The sequence below is a fragment of the Hemiscyllium ocellatum genome, chromosome 49 (assembly GCF_020745735.1).
Source record: "Hemiscyllium ocellatum isolate sHemOce1 chromosome 49, sHemOce1.pat.X.cur, whole genome shotgun sequence".
Classification (NCBI taxonomy): domain Eukaryota; kingdom Metazoa; phylum Chordata; class Chondrichthyes; order Orectolobiformes; family Hemiscylliidae; genus Hemiscyllium; species Hemiscyllium ocellatum.
The window spans coordinates 2687364-2706607 of NC_083449.1; the positions used below are offsets into that span (position 1 = coordinate 2687364).

Below are 19244 nucleotides of genomic sequence, written 5' to 3' on the forward strand. Positions count from 1 at the left end.
AAGGATATGAAAGGAGGAGGGTAGACTGGTTGAACATTGGTAGGAAACAGGGAGAGGGATAGAGTGGGGATCAGGAGTAACCGCGGACTGGATGGAGTGGTGGGCAGGGTAAACGATGTATGGGGATAGAGAAGGAGGGTCATAGTGTGGAGAATGTGATTGAGATGAAACTGGGGAGAGTTATAGACTGGTTAGGGAAACGGGAGAAGGAGGATAGACTGTGGAAGGAGATTGAGGGGAAACATGGGATGGACACAGAGTGGGACGGTGAAATTGAGACGACACACGAATTGGGATAGAGTGATAGGCGAGAAGTGCCATAGATGGGGAGGACGGGACACAGTGAAAGTGGGGTAGACTGGGTGGAGACCGAGGTGAAATCTGGAAGTGGGATAGTGTAAAAGGGAAACTGATGGCAAAAAAAGCGTTAAGGGACAGAGTGTGGGGAGATTGAGGCGAAATGGGGAGGGATGGTAGAGAGTGGTAGAGTGTGGAGGATGGAGTGGAGGAGATTTAGAGAAAGGTAGGAAATGGAATAGAGTGAGGGGACATATTGGGGGAAGGGGGACGAAGTGAGGCAAGATCAAGACGAAGTATGGGAGATAGCGAGTGTAGAGTGCTGCGGAGACAGCAGATGTTTGGGAGTGCATAGAATTATTGGGGTTATTGAGCAAAAATGGGGGAGATAGAATGGGGGTGATTGAAAAGAAACTTTGGAGATAAAATAGAGGATAGAGTAGGGGGAATTTGAAGGAAACGGAGGGAAAGATATTAGATCAGAGTGACAGGTCGAAGGGAACCAGGGAAGACGGATAGGTTCTTGGGGAGTAGACATAATGGGCAGAAAAAGAGAAGGTGTGAAGGGAGGTAGAAGTGGGGGTGAAGTTGAGATGAAACAGGGAGGGTTTAGAATTGAGGGACAAGAAATATGGGAAGAATGTGAGCAGATTTGAGTGGAGATTGGGGGAAAAGGTGGATTGAATGGGGGAAGGAAACTGCATGTGGGAAGATTGAGGGGAAGCAAGAGATGGGGACATAGTGGGGGAAATTGAAGGAAAGCAGGGGGATTGTGAGAGGAGAGAAATGGAGGAATTTAGGTAAAATGCGGAGAGGTGGCGATAGAGTTGGGGCATGTGTCATGTGTGCAGGCTTGTGTGTGTGTGTGTGTGTGTGTTTACAACCTTATCTGTCACGGGATACGACTGCCACAGAAAGAGTGCGTGTATGAGAGAGAATGTGTGTGATAGAGTGCATGTGTGAGAGAGATAGAGTGTATGTGAGAGAGACAGCGTGTGCATGTGAGAGAGGAGGGGGAGTGCGTGTGTGAGAAAGGGTACCCTTGTGTGTGTGAGAATGCATGTGTGTGAGAGCGAGTGTGTGAAAAGTGAGGGCATATGTGTGTGTGGGAGAGTGCGTGTATGTGTGAAAGAGAGAATGCGTGTTTGCATATGGGGAGACTGAATGTGTGTGAAAGAGTGCATGCGTGTGAGAGAGTGCGTGTGCATGTATGAGAGAGAGTGCTGGTGTGTGAGAGAGGGAATATATGTGTGTATGTGAGACAGTGTGTGAGAGAGGGAATGTGTGAGAGGGCTGGAGAGTGTATGTTTATGTGATAGAGAGTGGGTATGCGTGTGTGAGAGAGTGTGTGTGTGAGGGAGATGTGCGTGTGAGAGAGAGCAAGTGCGTGTTTGTTAGAGTGAGAAAGTGAATGTGTAACAGAGAGTGCATGTGTGTGTTGAGAGAGGATGTGTGTGCATGTAAGAAAGAGAGTGAATGTATGTGAGACAGAGCAACTGCATGTGTGTGTGAAAGAAAAGGAGTGCATGAGAGGGATGAATTCTCTGCAACGCAAAGGGATTGAAGCCAAAACATTGAAAAATGTTGCTCAGGAAGGGGTTGCTTAGAGTTCAGACAAAACAGAACATGCTGAAGAAACTCAGGCATCATCTGTGGGGAAAGATAGAAAAAGAAAACAAGTCAGTCCAGTGACCCTTCTTCAGAACTGAAAGAACATGTTCGAATTATAGAATGGCACAATATAGAAGTGACCACTCGGCTAATCGTGTTATTGGGGATGTCGATAAAGGGTATAGGGGAGATAGTGGAAGACAAAGGGGACGGAATTCAATGATCAGCCACGAACCTGTTGAATGGGGGAGCAGGCTGGAAGAACTTATCCCTGCTCCTATTTGTGAAGTGTCTATAATTTGTTGCGGTCAGGCAAGATAAATTTACACAGAAACAACACTTCTGTTATGCTTCACCTCAGCATTGTGACTATGATGGAGAGAATGTGGGATATCCGTTGTAAAGCCCTATACATCACAGACTGGTTAGCGTGCACACACACCCAACACCCACAGGGTGAATCCGTGACTGGGGAGCACATTGGTGAAATGACCCACCAGCATTTCCACACTAATCTGCCTCATATCACACGTTGCCTTTAGGGTTCAGATTTGCCGGGCTATCAGTCACATATTTCAGAGTAGGCCATTGATTATAATTGGAGGTCACCCAGATGGATTGAAGAACGATCAATCAGTCAAGATTGAACTGTCACTCAAAATTATCCAGCACAGACGCAATGTGCTCAACTTCCTCTTTATGAACTCTTCCGTCCCCATTACTTCAAAGGCCAAATCCTTCGCAATCCCAAGAATGTGGACACCAACTCAACTCGCCGCATATTAAGGGCAGATGAACATTTTTTTTACATTCACTCATGGGATGTGGGCATCACTGACTGGGTTAGCATTTATCACTCGCATTCTTTTTTGCCCTAGATGACAGATAAGAGTCAATGCAGGGAATCATAGAAGTCTGCAGCACAGAAAAAAAATCCCATTGGGCCATTGAGTCTGTGCTGATCAAAAACAACCACGTCACTATTCTCTTCTCTTCTTTTTCCAGCACGTGGCCCATAGCCTTAGCATCACAATTCACATCTAAATCCTTCTTCAATGTGATCAGGGCTTCTTCAAGGTGAGAGGGGAGAAATACAAAAGAATCTAATGGCGCAATTTTTTCACACAAAGGATACTGAGAGTCTGGAACAGGCTCTCGGTAGTAATGCTGAAAGCGAATACGGATCTGTCATTTCAGAAAAATTTAAGCAGGTGCATGGATGGGATTGGTATGTAAGGATATGAACCGAGCAAAGACACATGGGGCTAGTTTAACTTGTGAAAACTGGACAGCATTGGTAAGTTGGGCCGGACAGCCTGTTTGCATGCTGTAGACATCTACAACTCTATGTCTCTACTCTGTCACACACTCTGTGTCACACACAGACTCTCTCGCACACACACACTCTCACACAGACTAAAGTTGTCTCACAAGTTGGCTCACAAGTTGTCTCTCACTCTCTCACACCCACTCACACACAAACTGTCACAAGAATTCTCTCTCTCACTCGTTCTGTCTCACACATACCTTTTCTTTCATGCACACTCTGCCTCATACACTCTCACACACATACCCTCTCTGTCTCACGCACTCTCTCACAGCCACATGCACACACACACTCTGAAACACATACTGTATCTCACTCTCTCACTTAGTTACACAGTTACACACTCACACACACACTGACTCGCACACACATGTTCTGTCTCACACACACTCTGCCAAAAAATCACTCTGTCACACTCTCTCGAAAACACAGGCACACACACACACACACACACACACACACACACACACACACACACACACACACACACACACACACACACACACACACACACACACACACTCTCTCCGTCTCATCTACATTTTCTCTCTCTGTGAAAATTTGACTCGCTGTGCAGTCAATAGTTCAGCTGCCCAGGACAGAAAATAGACGGTTAAAGTAACAGCCAAATTGATAAGTTGCAAATAAAGTTAGTGAGCAGATTAGCAAATTGTTTAAAAAAGTAAAAAGAAAGGGGGAGAACAAATGTTTGTTTTAAACATAACTATAAAAACAGAATTAAATTGAGGCTGGGGCAGATTAGGAACAGAATGATGGGACAAATAATGCAGATTTGTAGTGACACCTAATTTTACAGAGGGAGGCAATTAGATTATCTTGTTCTGCAGGGATTGCATGTCAATCACAGAGTAGGATGAACATAAAATCTACCCACTGGGATCTCCCATAACGCCATGACGTTTGCAACTCTGTCCGATGTTGTTGTAAATGAGGAACCACTTCAAAAACACCAACTGCACTTCGCAAGATACAGAAATTCTCTGAACTCCCCAAGCTGTTGAGAAAATTAGTTCTTGCGATCGAGGTGTTGCTTGGATTCCAGAGGCTGAAACCACTTCTGAGAAAGTTGCAAAAACATTCCCACGGAGAATTTCCTTATTAGAGGGATCGGGAATTCATTGTTGGTGAGTTACAAAAAATAGCATCAAAGTTAATCAGTTCATCGGGACTGCAAACAGCCTTTATTTCAAAAGAAATGGTGTATAAAACTTTGGACGTTTTGCTGAAAAAAGAACTATACAAGGAACTAGTCAGACTACAGCTGGTAGATTGTGAATAGTTTTGGGGATCCTTATCTAAATGATAGACTGGATATTAGACACAGTACAGAGAAGGTTACTCAGCGGGGGGATCCCTGGTATGGAAGGACTGCCTGATGAGGGAGAGGCTGGGTAGGTTGGGCCTGTCCTTATTGGAGTTCAGAAGATCGAGAGATGACTTTATTGTGGATTCTTGGAGAGCTTTGCCAGGGGAGGTGTGGACAGATGTTGGTTCCCCTTGTGTGGGAGAGCATGGGCTCAGAGGGATGCCATGTCAGAATCATTGAAGACAGAGATGAGGAGGAATTTCTTCTCTCTGATGGTAGTGAATCTGTAGAAATTTTAACATAGAGGGTTGTCAACGCTGGGTCTTTCAGGAAAGTCAAGGCTGAGTTAGAGAGATTTTTAAATCGGAAAGGAAACAGTAGGTTGTAAGGAAAGATAGCTGCAAATGTGTTGCTGGTCAAAGCACAGCAGGTTAGGCAGCATCTCAGGAATAGAGAATTCGACGTTTCGAGCATAAGCCCTTCATCAGGAATAAGCAAGGATGCCTCCCTCTACAAGCAAGGATGCCTTCCTTGAAGAAGCTCTCTTCCTCCCTCTACAAGCAAGGATGCCTTCCTTGAAGAAGCTCTCTTCCTCCCTCTACAAGCAAGGATGCCTTCCTTGAAGAAGCTCTCTTCCTCCCTCTACAAGCAAGGATGCCTTCCTTGAAGAAGCTCTCTTCCTCCCTCTTCAAGCAAGGATGCCTTGCTTGAAGAAGCTCTCTTTCTCCCTCTACAAGCAAGGATGCCTTCTTTGAAGTAGCTCTCTTCCTCCCTCTACAAGCAAGGATGCCTTCCTTGAAGAAGCTCTCTTCCTCCCTCTACAAGGCTTATTCCTGATGAAGGGCTTATGCTCGAAACGTCGAATTCTCTATTCCTGAGATGCTGCCTAACCTGCTGTGCTTTGACCAGCAACACATTTGCAGCTTGATCTCCAGCATCTGCAGACCTCATTTTTTACTGTAAGGAAAGATAAGCAAAATGGATTTGAGGATGATCAGATCAGCCACAGACTCTTTGAATGGCAGAACAGACTCGATGGGCTTAACAGTTCTACTCCTAATCCTATGGTGATATGTACCTCTTTCGCATAAGATGCAGCCACATAATCTCATGTTTCTGACAGAGCGTTGCAAAGTTATTTTGAAGTGTTTCAGCCCCCGTCTTTCCTCTTCTCGTGAACAGCAGCAGACACACTTTCACCAGGAGTGGTGTCACTGTCGCCTGATACAAATAATACATTTTTTTTCCGGTTTCAAAAGTTACACAGTGCAACACTCTGGAGATCTGAAAATAACACAGAGAGTACCGTAAAACTCAGTAGGTCTGGCGGCATGTGTAGAGAGAGACAGCGAGAGAAAGAGCGAGCGAGAGAGAGACAGAGAGACAGAGACAACAGAGAAACAGAGTTAATTTTAAAGGTTATAAACACAAAATGCTGGAGGATGTCAGCGGATCTGGCAGCATCTGTAGAGTGAGAGAGAGAGAGAGAAAGAGAGAGATTGAGAGAGAAAGAAAGAGCGAGTGAGAGAGGGAGAGGGAAAGAGAGTTAATATCACAGGTTATAAACACAAAATGCTGGAGAAAGTCAGCAGATCTGGCAGCATCTGTGCAGAGAGAGGGAAAGAGTTAATGTTACAATTTATAAACACAGAAAATGCCGCAGAAATTCAACAGATCTGGCAGTCTCTGTGAAGAGAGAGAGAAAGATAATTTAATTTTTGAGTATGCTGATTCCACATCAATCCTTTTGCGCTGTGCCAAATATTTCTGTCAGATAATAAGCGCGTTGTGTTAACTGGTGGAGCTTAGTGCCTTTTTTTGTGTTTCAGTTGTAGGCAGTAAATTATACTTGTCTACGTGTGGTTAATATCTTTTCTCTGAAACCGAACGTCATCCCACAGACACCGCTAAAGTTGCCTCTACAGCCTACAGCTGAAGATTCAGAACTGCAGACTGATCTGCGGAAACCAGAACCAGATTTCCCTCTTAGCTTTGTCTCCTTGGTTCCGGGGGTGTAAAAGACGTGGTGGGGGAATGGGGGAAGGTGTTGTTCAATCCCTCGTAGTTCATCTACATTTTGGACAGACTGTGCACCGGCTGGACATATTTCTCTGACTGTTTGAGTGGGAGAGAACGGGGAAAGGAAAACTGCAGGCAATTCACTCTAATTGAAGAATCGATTGAGAGATCAATTCTGGTGAGAATTCCTCTAATGAATGAAATAGCAATGACTGAGATGTTATGGGAAGGATGTTGTTAAACTAGAAGAGGTACAGAAAAGATTAACAATAATTGGATGATTGGATTATCAGGAGAGGTTGGATAAGCTGGGATGTCTTAACCCTGAAGCATGAGAGCCTGAAGAATAACGTTATGAAAGTTTCTAAGATCATGAGATGCATGGATAGTATGAATAGCCAAAGTCTTTACCTCAGGGAAGGTGAGTCCAAAACATGAGATAATTGGTTTAAGTTGAGAGGTGAAAAAGGTTAAGGGATCTGAGGGGCATTTTTTTTTCATAACTGATTGCACATATGGAATTAAATGCCAGGGGAAGCGATAGAGATGGGTACAATTACAACATTTAAAAGATATTGGTGCTGGATTGGATTTGGTTGGAAAGGTTTAGCAGGATAGGAGCCAATCACAAACAAATGGGACAAGTTTGAATCACCTGGTAGGCATGGATGATATGAGTAGAAAGGCCTGCTCCCATGCCACATAATTCTCTGTTTGCTGAGCTCCTTTTCCTTTCCACAGGTAAAGAGAGAAAATTATGGGCATAAAAGGAACCGTGTAGAGTAACAGTTTGTAACACAAACAGGGAGACGGATAGTCACAGATTACATGTATCCACTGCCGGTGGATAGACTGAGCGGTCTCATTCCCTGCTCAATGAAACCAGAAACCTATTTATTTTCCTTTCTTAGGAAGGCTGGCGGAGAAATTAATTGCCCCCCTGAAGTATTTACACTCCCAGAGAAAGAGAGAAGGCTTTTGTGTTTGGATTCCACACGATGCCGTATGCGAAGGAATTGTGCCTGCTCATTTTTTGTAAGTGGTTGTTACAGCTTTATATCTAAAAGAAGCATCATGTCAATTTGCCTCTCGGATTAGTGAGATGTCAGAGCCATGATGTTTGGACGAGCTAAAATTATTCAAATTATTTTGTGTATTTGAGCTTGTAGTTATAAATTCTGTCAGAGAGAGAAGGGTGGGTTGAAAGGGATAGATAGAAAGAAAGGGAAGGACGGGATTGAGGGAAAGGGAGAGAAAGAGAAATGGGGCAGGATTGAAAGAGGGGAGAGAGATGGGGCAGGATTGATGGAGAAAGAGAGTGATGGGGTAGAATTGAGGAAGAGACAATGTGGCGACAGGATTAAAGACTGAGGTAACATTGATTACATAGAATTCAAGGAGAGAGAGAGAGATCATGTTAGAATTGAGGGAGAGAGAGTGAGAGAGATAGGGATATAAATGAGGGAGAGAGAGAAATGAGGGGCAGTATTGAAGGAAACGAAACGGATGACGACAAGGGAGATAGATGGATGGGAGCACTTCTGTGTTCTTCCCCTGACTGTTTACTATGGAAGAGAATCCCACAGCGGTCCCACTCGCTGGGTGAGGACATTTCTCCCCATCTCAGTCTCCTTTAGACTGTGACCCCCACTTTCAGTTCACCCCCATCCGTTGAATGGGAACATTCTTTAGTGTTGGTGGGTACAGTTTGCTTGGTTCAAAGGGCTATGCTGTGAGACACGATCGTATTAAAGTTGGAATTCCATATTACACACTGTTACCCAGACTTCTATCTTGTCTTTGTCCAAAACTTGATGGCATAGCTTTTGGGTGAGAGCGGAATGGTTTAAAAGGGACCTGAGGTGGATCTTTTTCAAACAGAAAGTAATACGTATTTGGAAAAAAATGCCAGAGCAAGTGGTAGAAATGGGTACAAATAAAATAATTAAAAGACATTTGGACAGGGACATGGATTGGAAACGTTTAGAGGAATTTGGGCTAAATTGCTGGCAAGTAGGACTAGTTTACTTTATTGTGGAAATCCTGTTGACAATGGTCGAGTTGGGTTGAAGGGCTTGTATCCTTGCTGAATGACTCCATGAGTCTACTGTGGCATGCCCTGATTAACGATCTGAGCAGATTTAATATACATTACCATTCAATATTTAGTGTCCCTGAAATATATCTCAAAATTTTCTCAGAGGCTACAATGCTTCTCACGCAAACGTACAAACTCAGGGCAAAAAGAAATGGTTTACCCCTTTAACAAACACAAATCTTGCTCAAGTCCTGTGGCCAACAGCCGATTCCTCTTTAAACAAAGGACTATTGATCGCATCAGCGTATGCATCATCTCACAGAGTTTACAATTGAAAATAAGAACTTTTGTAGACATGACGCTGAATTCTCTCTCTTTTCTTTTAACAGTAAGAAATGTTTCGTATCTGGTGGCATACGGTATGTTGAAAATGTTACCTTTCACGATTTACACACAAAGGGCAGGGGATGTTTAAACTCTCACTCACAAGCCACAGTGGAGGCTAGGACCAGGTGTTAGTTTTCAATCTAAGAGATTGTGCTTCCTCAGGTATTGACAGGCGAGAGTCCAACGGTAGGTTTGTGGAGTTAGGCGGCAGATCAGCTATTGAATGGCAGATCAGGCTCAGGGTGTGGCACGTTTGTTCAGTGGTTAAAACTGCTGGCTCACAGTGCCGAGGTTCAATTCCAGCCTCGGATGATGGTCTGTGAAGAATCTGCACATTCTCCCTGTGTCTAACTGGGTTTCCTCCAACAGTCTAAAATGCGCAGGCTAGGCGGATTGGCCGTGGGGAATTATCATTATGTCCAGCGATGTGTAGGTTAGGTGAATTATCTGTGGAAAATGCAGAGTTACAGGGATAGGGTAGGGAGGTTGGTCCGGGTGGGATACTTTTCAGAGTGTTGGTGTTGACTTGATGGGCCAAATGGCTTGTTTCTGCACTGGACGGATCCTCGGTGTGAAGGATTGATTGTGTTTGCTATCGGCATTGTCCCTCGGTACTCACACAGTGTGCAAATTCTATTCTGTTGTGCATTGTACATCATAAACACATAAGGGCTAGAAGCAGGAGGTTATGTTCAGCCCCTTTGGAACCTGTTCTCCTATTCCATGCAATCGCAGCTGATGCCACCTGGACCTCAATGCCATTTTTCTTTCCTCGCTTCCTTTAACTCGCCAGTGACTAAACGTCTGTCCATTTCCTCCTTAATTTTAGCCATTATCCCGAAATCCCCCTCTCCATGGGACCGTGGGGACAGGGGTGGTTGCGATAGTCCCACAGTTTCACACATACCCTTTGACAGAAGCCATTCCGTCCCATCTCTGTTCTCAATTTGCACCATCCTCTTTTACTGAATTGATAACGTCTCGTTCTATATAGTCTCACATGAGGAAACATCCTCTCTCTATCTCCTTTGTCAACCCCCCCCCCCCGCTTTACTTTCCTATATCCATAAGTTAGATCTCCTTTCATTCCTCTAAACTCCAGAGAGTATTGGCATAAACTGCTCAATCACACTTCTTAAAATAAAACTCTGGAATAAATCAGTTTATTTGTCTCCAGTGAAGTTGGGGTTGGGTGTGGATTAAAGTTATTTAAATTGTAATTCCCCCCTGCTCCAGAATTCCTCCCGTTGCCGCCTGAGAATCGAGGGTTGGGGTTGGAGAACCCCCTTAGAATGCTGCTTTATAATACACTGAAATGCCATCAACTTGAGATCAGTTCCCAAGGCCAGCTGAGGTAACCGTGAATCACTCTCCTTTTCAACCACTCTCCTCGCCTGAGGAGTGGTGACCCTCAAGTTAAACCATCACCCAGTCATCTCTCTGTAATGAGAGAGCAACCCAATGATCTGATAAGACTGTGGTGAATTTGCCATGATGTGTAACTGACAGCAATGTTCCAATCACATGTTCCTTGATAAACATTCAAAGTTAACAGAACGCTGTATTTTGCAGCAGCCAATACTGCAAAGGTGGATCTCATTGACCTTGACACCCTTTGCCCCGGTATAATAATTCATTTAATAGATCCTAGTCACTTTAGGATGTTGGGGTTCTTTGCCGATGTACACTTGGCAGCACTGCTCCTGGGGAATGAGCCAATTCTGTTCGAGGTTTTTTTTGTCTCGTATTAATCAGGACAGGAAAGTGAAAATGCCAGGTTTCAACATTCTAGCAGATCTGTGGGGAAAAAGGTGGGGAGGCTACGAGAGAGAGAGAATGAGAGACTATGTGCGTGTGTGTGTGTTTGTGTGCGTGTTTGTGTGCGTGTGTGTGTGTGTGTGTGTGTGTGTGCGTGTGTGTGTGTGTGTGTGTGTGTGTTTGTGTGTGTGTGTGTGTGTGTGTGAGAGAGAGAGAGAGAGAGAGGGAGAGAGAATTAACGTCACAGCTTACAAAAATGGCAATTGCTGCAGAAACCCAGCAGGTCTAGCAACATCTACGGGAAAGAGAGACAGACTTAACGTTATAAATGCAGAAAGTACTGGAGGAACTCAGCAGGTCTAGCAGCATCTATGGAGTGAGAGAGAAATAGAATTAACATTAAAATTCATAAACACAGAAAATACTGGAGAAACACAGCAGGTGTAGCAGCATCTACAGGGAGAGAGAAGTAGTGTTCACATGTCGAGTCCTGAAACAGTTTATCACTGTCCTTTGAAATGGCTAAGCAATCTATTCAGTTTTATCCATCGCTGCGAAGTCTCAACAATGAAATGAAACCAGATGCATCACCCAGTATCAAACCAGAAACCAGAAAAGAAAATGGAAAAGAAACAGCCCTGTCGACCCTGCAGAGACTTCCTCATTAACATGTGGGGGCTAGTGCAAAAATTGGGAGAGTCATCTTCGGACACACTGAATCATACCTCACAGACAATTTCCCAAACATCGGTATCACCATCCCTGAATATGCTTTGTCCCACAGCAGGACAGACACAGCAGAGGTAGCTGAACAGGGGGATGCAGTCCGGAGGGAGTTACCCTGCGAGTCCTCAACATTGGCTCTGGACAATATGTGGTGTCATGGAAACCTCCTCCTGAATACCTTATACCATTCTCCCGCAGGTGATGAATCGGTATTCCTCCGTGTTAAACAACATTTAGAGGATGCACTGAAGATGACAAGGGCTCAAAATCTAACCTGAGTGGGGGATTTCAGTGTCCAATATCAACAGTGACTCGGCCGCAGCACTATTGTGCAGACTGGTTGGGTCGTAAGTGACATAGCCGCTAGACGGGGTCTGCAGCAGGTGGCGTGGGAACCAAACAAGTGGGAAAAACAAACTGACTTCATCCATACCAACATGCCAGCTGCAGATGCATCTATCTATGACCGTATCAGTAAGAATGACCCGTGCACAGTCCTTGTACAGATGGAGTCCCATTGAAGATCAATTCTGCTTAAGGGACCTGGGCGTCGCTGGCTGGGTACGTCATTTATTGTCACCATCCCTAGTTACCCAAATGAGAAGCTGGTGGTGAGCTGCCTTCATTAACCACAGCAGTCCACGTGTATTGGCAAACCCATAATACCCTAAAGAAGGTAATTCCAGGATTTTGACCCAGCAACACTAAACAATGGCTCGTGCATTTCCAAGTTAAGATTGCGAGTGTGTCAGAGGGGAACTTGCAAGCGGTGGTGTTCGCATGTTGTCTTTCTGAATGGAGTTGGCTGTGGCTTTGGAAGGTGCTGTCTGTGGATCTGTGGTGAACTTCTGCAGTGCATCTCATAGATGGTACAAACTGCTGCTACTGAGCATCAGCGTTGGAGGGAATCAATGTTCAGGGATGTAGTTCCTAACAAGCAGGGGCTGCTTTGTCCCCAGATGGTGTCGAAGTTTTGTTGGAGCTGAACCCATCCAAACAAATGGAGATTATTGAATCACATTCCTGACTTGTTCCTAGTTTATGGTGGATAGTATTTGGATTAATTAATCAATTAACATTGATTAATCGACTGATTGCAGTTTTGCATCGGGCAGAAACAGCAAATGCATTAACTGTGATGAAGAGTGAAAAGTTTCGATTGATGTTTTACTCATTAGAAATGTCTGTTACTGTTGTTCTGCAGGCCAATCCACAGAGGTCGTCATAACGAATCCCAGGGATGGTGTCATCAAAGAAGGGGAATGGTTCACTCTGAAGTGTTGGTACATCAATAGATATATAACAGCTTTCTGGTATAAGAACAACATTCCCGAAAGTTTTGCTAAACACTTTCGAAGAAAAGCTGACAGTAAAACTGGAGGCTATTACCAGTGTCAATGGAGTGAATGGAGCTCCCCTTCACGAGGTGAACCTTTGAAAGTGGTGACCATTGGTACGGAAACGTTGAATTTTGATTTACATACTCTGTGTCGAAAACCATATCTTTTTGGAGAGACCACACAATATATCATACTGCATGCTGTCCCATTCATCAAGTCCCAAGGGACACAGCGATGCACAGAGGCAATCCCATTCCCAAGGGAGGGAATTCTCGAACTCCCCAGATTTTAATGTTGAACATCAGGATCAGAAGAAATTAAAGCAGGCGTAGGCCATTTGGCCCCTTAAACCTGCTCCAGTATTAGGTCGGTTACATGACTGATAGGAGATCTGGTGTCAGGACCCAGTTGCTCCAAAGAGATTTACCCAGTTTTCTCACTTGACAGTGCTGCATCCTAAATTGCGCCACATTCCAAACTAGGCCTGATGCTAAATTTTGCCACATTTCAAACTGGAGCTCACCCAAACTAGGCCACATTCCAAACTAGGTCTCTCTCCAAACTGGGCCATATTCCAAAAGGGGCCTTTCCATAAACTGGGCCAAATTCCAAACTGGGCCTCACACTAAACTAGCCCTTATTCTAAGCTGGGCATCACCCTAAATTGGGCCACACGCCAAATTGGGCCTCATTTTAAACTGGGCCACATTCCAAACACGGACTCTGCCTAAACTGGGCCACGCTACAAAGAGGGCCTCACCTTAACCTGGGCCACATTCCATTCTGGGCCTCACCTTAAACTGGGCCATAACTTAAATTGGCTTCACCCAAAACTGGGCCACATCCCAAAATGGGCCTCATCCTAAAGTCAGCTGCATACCAAACTGGGACTCACCCTAAGATGAGCCTTACCCGAAAGTGGTTCAGGTAATAAACAGGACCCCATCGTAAATTGGGCCCCATTGTATACTGGGCCACACCCGAAACTGGGCTATATCACAAAGTTGGCCTCACCTTAAACTGGTCCACATTCCATTCTAAGCCTAAGCCTAAAGTAGGCTGCATCCTAAATTGACCTCATCCTAAATTGTGCCACATCCCAAATTGGGTCATGTCCCAAACAGGGCCTCACCCTAAAGTGGGTCACATTACAACGTTGGCCTCACCTTAAACTGGGGCACATCCCATTTGGTTGTTCACCCTTAATTGGGTCACATCCCAAATTTGGCCTGATCAGAAACAGGGACATGCCCCAAACAGGGCGTCAGCCTAAACTGGGTCATATTACAATTTGGGCCTCACCTTAAATTGGGCCACATCCCATTCTGATCCTAACGTTCAACTTGGCCATACCAAGATTGGCCTCACTCAAAACTGGGCTACATCCCAAACTGGGCCTCAGCCTAAAGTGAGCGACATGCCAAACTAGGTCTCACCCTAAGTTGAGCCTCACCCGAATGTGTTTCAGATCATAAAATGGACCCCATAGTAAATTGAGCCCCATTGTTAACTGGGCCTCACCGTAAACTGGGCCACATCCCATTCTAAGCCTAGCCCTAAAGTAGGCTGCATCCTAAATTGACCTCACCCTAAACTGGGCCACATCCCATATTGGGTCACATCCCAAACAGGGCCTCACCCAAAAGTGGGCCACATTACAACGTTATACCGGGCCACATCCCATTTGGAATCTCACCGTAATTTGGGACAAATCCCAAACTGGGCCTGATACATAAACTGGGACACGTTACCTTCAACTGGGCCATAACCTAAATTGGCCTCATACTAAACTGGGCCACTTCCCTAACTGGGCCTCAGCCTATTGCTAAATTGGGCCTGATCCCAAACTTGGCCTCAGCATGTACCAAACTGGGTCTCACCTTAAGATGAGCCTTATCCAAATGTTGTTCAGATCATAACCTGGGCCCCATTATAAATTGCGCCCCATTGTAAGCTGGGCCTCATCCTAACTGGATGTTATCCTAAACACCGACTCATTCCAAGCTGAGCCAGACCTTACACGGGGCCTCATTCTAAACTAGATATCATTCCAAATTGAGCCATATCCTAAACTGGGCCCAATCCTAAACTGGAACTCAGCATAAATCTTGCCACATTCTAAAATTGGGTCTCAGCCTAAACTGGGTGACATCCAAAACGGAGTCACATTCTAAACAGGGTCTTATTCTAAACTGGGCCACATCCTCAACTGTGTCTCAGTCTAAACAGCAATACCTCCTCAACTGGGAAATACTTTGTACTGGGCCACATCCCAAATTAGACCTTACCCACAAATGCCCTTCATTCTAAACAGTCAAAAACTGTGATGCTGGTAAAGCACAGCCATTCAGGCAGCATCCAATGGGGCAGGAGAGTCGACCTTTCAGCTAGGGCAAGTCCTAAATTGCGCCTCATTCTAAACTGGACTTGATTCTACAATGGGAAACATCCTATACTGGACCATTTTCTATATTAGAGTTGAAAATGTGTTGCTGGAAAAGCGCAGCAGGTCAGGCAGGAGCAGGAGAATCGTAGTTTCGGACATGAGACCTTCTTCAGCTCTGATCTCCAGCATCTGCAGTCCTCACTTTCACCACTTGCTATATTAGCACAGATCTTAAACTGGACTATAGTGGACGCTGAATCTCATTCTAAACTAGGTGCATTGTTCACTGGGTCACATCCTAAATTGGGCCTCGTACTAAACCTTTCCACATCTCAAACTAAACTTCATCCTACACTAGGCGTCATCCAAAGTGTAGTTCATCCTAAACTGAGACTAATACTAAACTGGGAAACATCCCACACTGGGCTATTTCCTACATATTGACACATCCTAAACTAGGCCACACGTTACACTGAGGCATGATGTAAACTCGGGCCTTATTGTAAACTAGGTCTCATCCTAAACCAGGCCCCATTCGAATATGAGAAATATCCTACATTGGTTGCCGTTATAAACTGGGAAAATAAATTCTAAAGTGAGCGTTATCCTAACCTGGGCCCCAACCTAAACTGAATGAAATCCTAGACTGGGCCTCACTCTATACTAGGCCTCACACTACACTCGGCTTACACTGGGCTCACATCCTTCACTGGACCTCATCCTGCACTGGGGCATATCTTTTCCATCCTGTGCTGTGTCACATTGTGTCCTTAACACTCTGCATCGTACACTCTTCCACATCCTAAACACTGCTGTGGGTCCAACTGATTATGGAAGAAGTGTCAAAGCAGCTTCGTCGTCTCCTACGTTCTGCTCACTATTCCCAGTTACAATACAGTGAGGGGAATGGCATTGAATTGAATCAATCATCTCTTTTCACTCGCATGTTAATTTAGCTTCTCATTTGTTTTCGTGAGTGAGTCATAGAGTTCTGCTCATGTACACGACAGAAGGGACCTTTTGGCACATCAACTCTGAACGGATTTATCTACACTATTCCAACTATCCTGCACTAGACCAATAGGCTTGAATGTTATGACATGTCAAGTGGGTGATTGAGAGCATTTTAAACATTGATGGGATTCCCTCATCAATCAGCCTGGCAGGTAGTGCATTCCAGACTCTCCCACCCTCTGAGTGAAACTATCCACAATTCCCTCTCTAAACCTTCTGCCTTTCATTCTAAATGATATCTCCCTCCTTCTTATTGACTCTTCAGTTAAGGGGAGCAGTTGCTTCCAACTCCCCCTACCCATGCCCCTCAAAAGCTTATCCAGCTTCTCTTCATCGCTGAAATGCTCTAACCCAGAGAAAATACTGGTGAATCTGCTATGGCCTCCTCCAGTGCAATCACACCCGTCCTATAGTGTAGAGACTGGTACTGCACACAGTGCTCCAGCTGCGGCCTCACCAAGGTCCTGTCCAACTGCAAAATCACCCTCAGATCTTATAATCTACACCTTCATGATAATGGCAAGCGTCCCTTATATCTTCTTCACAACCATATTAACCAGTTCCTGCCACCTCCAGGGATCTTTTAGATTAGATTAGATTAGATGAGATTCAGATTAGATTAGACTTACAGTGTGGAAACAGGCCCTTCGGCCCAACAAGTCCACACCGACCCGCCGAAGCCCAACCCACTCATACCCCTACATTTACCTCTACCTAACACTACGGGCAATTTAGCATGGCCAATTCACCTGATCCGCACATCTTTGGACTGTGGGAGGAAACCGGAGCACCCAGAGGAAACCCACGCAGACACGGGGAGAACGTGCAAACTCCACACAGTCAGTCGCCTGAGTCAGGAATTGAACCCCTGGTCTCAGGCACTGTGAGGCAACAGTGCTAACCACTGTGCCACCGTGCCGCCCACTGTGAACAAACACTGCAAGATCCCTTTGTTCCTCATGAGCTTCCTCGTGTCCTGCCATTCATTTAATGTGCTTTTTTCCCAAAGTGCATTACTTCTCATTAAACAGTTTTCAACTCCATCTGTCAATGACCTGCCCTGTTGACTGATCCACCTATAAACCTAACGCCTTCCCCCTTACTGTGAACCACCTAGCCAGTCTTCATACCGTCCATGTACCGTTTACATTTTAATTAAAATGGATAATTAACTTAATATTCCACCCCATTACCTTTTTAGGAGTTTCTGGGCAGTGCATGATGGTAGTTAGGCAGGCACCAATTGCCGATCCCTAATTGCTCAGAGGGCAGTTGAGAGTAAACCACATTGCTGTGTGGCTGTATTCTCGTTTATGTCAGCCTGGGTACTTTTGTCAGATTTCCTGCCTAAACGACATTAGTGAAACAGATTTATTTTCCCCTGGCAATCAGCAGTTAACTTACTGTCATTATTACACTCGGATTGTTATTAACTGATTTTAAACTCCACCACCTACCATGGTAGTATTTGAACCTGGGTCACTGGATTAATTGTTAATAGTCAATAATACCACTCGGCCAGCACCTCCCCCTTACACAATGCATTCTCGGATCAGAATTTCGATCATAGAATCTTGACGTGCAGATAATCCCGAGATTGTCCACATGTATATCTCTGCAAATGAGATCATTACTGATTTAACATTCTTCAGATCCCCTTTCCTTTCCTTTCCCCTGATTCCTCGACTGATCAAGAATCTATCTGTCTCAGCCTTCAATGTACACAAGGACTCTGCACCCCACACAGCTCTCTGTGGCAAGGAGTTCCAATGACTCCCAACTCTCTGAGAGAACTGCCTCCTCATCTCAGTCTTCAATCAGTACCTCTTTATTCTGGGACTGTGACCACTGTTCCTACAGTCTCCCATGAGGGGGAAACATCCTCTCGGAATTCACCCTGTCAAGCCCCTATATATTTAAATGAAACACTTCTCATTCTTCTCAACTCCAGTGCGCAGAATCCCAAGATTTTTATAGCATGCCTGTAGTGTGGAAACAGTCCCTTCGGCCAAACAAGTCGACACCATCCCTTCGAAGAATAACAATCCCGTACCCTTGACCAGTGCTTCTAACATACATTCCTGAACTCTACTGGGGCAATTTAGCATGGCTGATTCACCTAACCTGCACATCTCTGGATTGTGGGAGGAAACTGGAACACCCCGAGGAAACCCATGCAGACGCTGGGAGAATGTAAAAACTCCACACAGGCAGTCGCCTGAGGCTGAAATCGAGACCGGGTCCCTGGAATTATGAGGCAACATTTCCAACCAATGAGCCATCATGCCAACTTGTGTACCCTTTGGTCATAAGATGGCCCCTCCATTGCGAGGATCAGCTCTGTGAACATTATCTGAACCAATTAAATTCAATCTTTCCTTAAATAGGTGGATTGAAGACGCTGCAGTGCTCCAGATGTGGTTCCCTCCAGCACCTTTTATTGTTGTAGTAAGACTTCCCTACCCTTATATTGTAATATGGGCTACTAAGGTCTTTCAGATCTTACATGTTGTATTTTCTTCTTTAAGCTTCAGATATGACATTGACTGTGCAAGTCCATTCAACGACCCTGCTGCTTGGTGAAACCTCTGTTCTGAAATGCTCCAGTTACACCTGGGGATCTGGCACAGATTACTCCTTCCTTTGGTATCGAAACAATTTCTTAATTGAAGGAGAGCATGAACCAGAGTACACGATAGCAATGGCGAGATTTTCAGATGGAGCAACTTATCGATGTGAACAGAAACTGGGTTTCAGGAAATGGATCTCACAAGATGTAAGCATCATTGTAAAAGGTAGGTATTTCGTTTTAGTTGTTCTGTCTTGATTTAGATGATTCACAGGTAAAGATGTACGTGTTGGATAAAGCCATCGGAACTTGCAATCGTGCAGTAGGAATTTTGTGGTGGTATCAAAAAGTGATGTGTCGAAACTGATAGAGTCTCCTATTTTATATATTTTGTCAGTATGGCTATGCTGAAAACAGTACAAAGAACTCCAAATGTTACTTCTCT

General features: G+C 44.8%; 1 protein-coding gene across 5 annotated transcripts in view; it reads left to right on the forward strand.

The window, feature by feature from the left end:
- Positions 1–4205: 4205 nt before the first annotated feature.
- Positions 4206–19244, forward strand: part of LOC132837091 (platelet endothelial cell adhesion molecule-like) — a 35161-nt gene continuing 20122 nt past the window's right edge. For 4 of the 5 annotated variants that reach the window (XM_060856766.1, XM_060856768.1, XM_060856769.1 and 1 more), the window contains exons 1-5: positions 6680–6759; positions 7493–7616; positions 9009–9038; positions 12695–12943; positions 18759–19025. In XM_060856766.1, coding sequence (XP_060712749.1) covers positions 7580–7616; positions 9009–9038; positions 12695–12943; positions 18759–19025 — 583 coding nt within the window. In that variant the 5' untranslated portion in view covers positions 6680–6759; positions 7493–7579. Of the gene's footprint in view, positions 4381–6679; positions 6760–7492; positions 7617–9008; positions 9039–12694; positions 12944–18758; positions 19026–19244 lie in introns of those variants that run through there. The other variant, XM_060856767.1, reaches the window with a different exon arrangement.